The 1,586-nt window shown below is 45.1% G+C and overlaps 1 protein-coding gene across 1 annotated transcript; it reads right to left on the bottom strand.

Annotated features, from left to right (window-relative positions):
* Nucleotides 1–573, bottom strand: LOC142432624 (vomeronasal type-1 receptor 3-like). Its single transcript, XM_075537847.1, has one exon. It carries the CDS (start codon nucleotides 571–573, stop codon nucleotides 1–3), a length of 573 nt encoding a protein of 190 aa, XP_075393962.1.
* Between the last annotated feature and the right edge of the window lie 1,013 nt (nucleotides 574–1,586).

The raw sequence follows: 1,586 nt of genomic DNA on the forward strand, positions 1-1,586 counted from the left end.
TTACTGCTGAGGAGGAGAAAGGGGCTGACAGTAGGGAAGCAGGAAGCAGTTAGTACACATAAGTTCATGATCCACCAACCTGGGTTTTTTCTGTGTGATGGTGTCATTGCCCCAAATGCTAGTCATGTGCATGGCAACCATAATGTTTGCCAGCATATGAAGGGTCCAGCAGAGGCATAAGGAAAAGCCAATGTACTTGGGAGCTTTCACCTTCAGCTCTGCCCACCTGGCGTCACCAGGGCTGATGATGATCACCTGGAAGATACTCAAGAGGCACGTGGTGCCAAGGGACACTCCTCTGCCCACTCTGTGAACATAGAACAACAGCTTGCAGCCGACATCGCTGGGGAAATCTTTCCATCCAAATGCTGCCATTGTCTGGGGGATTCCTCTACAGAGATTGACCAAGACGTTGGCTATTGTCAGATGCTTGAAAATCAAGTCTATGGACCTTAACCTGTACTTAATAAATGAAAGGGAGACATAATGGAAAAGAAGAAAAATATTGCCCAGGCTGCCAAGTGTAGTCTGCGCCAAGAGGATCATCGCCATTGCCAGTTCTCTGGAGTGCATCCTGAGTGCCCATGGAATCACGTTAGTCAGCGGAGTCAGACGGTCCTGCATGGGAAGAGGAGGCTTGGATCACATTTGTACTGCCAAACAAAATCCCCTGTGAAGGCAGGGGCCTACCATCAATTCTCACTTGGAAAGATTGGCTTAATTTTTTCTTCTCCTCAACTTGAATAATCAACAACAATAATAATAATAAACTTTAAGGAGCACTTACCATGCAGCAACCACTCCGTTGGAAACCATGAATGTGCTTGATCCTGCACAGACGTAGGAGGCAGAAAGCACTATTACATACATCATACAGCAGGTTGGGGGTCTTTGACAGCTATGTAAGGACATGTATTTAAAGTTACCTTCTAGTTAGAGACAAACACATGACTGAGGCCAACTGGCTGGTAACAAAGATCATACATTTAACCACCCGGATTCTCCATAGAGAAGCAGCCCTGTTATTCAGGGAGATTGGACACATATGTAGCTGTGGATTACGGCTTTCACTTAAATTATAATCCTTTGTTGCATCGCGTGATTGTTAAGAGTTTCCATTCATGTGTCAATATTTATTCTCTAGACCAATATCCAGAGCCCATAGAGCGTCAGACAACATATTCCGAGCAGGAGCTTGCAGTGAGCGCTGTACCAGAGAGAGCTGCACTGGGACAGGTTGTGAGGGAAAGAATGGATGACGGGGCAGAGGCTCTTTTCATTTTACTCCAAGAACAAAAATAGGAGGGAAACTCTCACAAGGAATGATAGTGATTCCAGCTGTGAAACACCGGCATTGACTGCTGATGGGAAACAAGAGTGGATGGAAGAAATGATGCCCTTCTTTATTATCTGGGTTAAGGAAAACTACTCAAACGTGAGCCGAGACCCGTGGAAGCTGTTAAACTGTAAGACAGAGATGCTCAGGGAAATCTGAAAGCATAAACTCTTATTTAATGCATTTTTATGCCTTAAAGTAGAAGCTGCCTCCTAGACCTTGTTTTCAACCTGAGGCAGTATCACATACG

Source organism: Tenrec ecaudatus, chromosome 18 (genome assembly GCF_050624435.1).
Source record: "Tenrec ecaudatus isolate mTenEca1 chromosome 18, mTenEca1.hap1, whole genome shotgun sequence".
Classification (NCBI taxonomy): domain Eukaryota; kingdom Metazoa; phylum Chordata; class Mammalia; order Afrosoricida; family Tenrecidae; genus Tenrec; species Tenrec ecaudatus.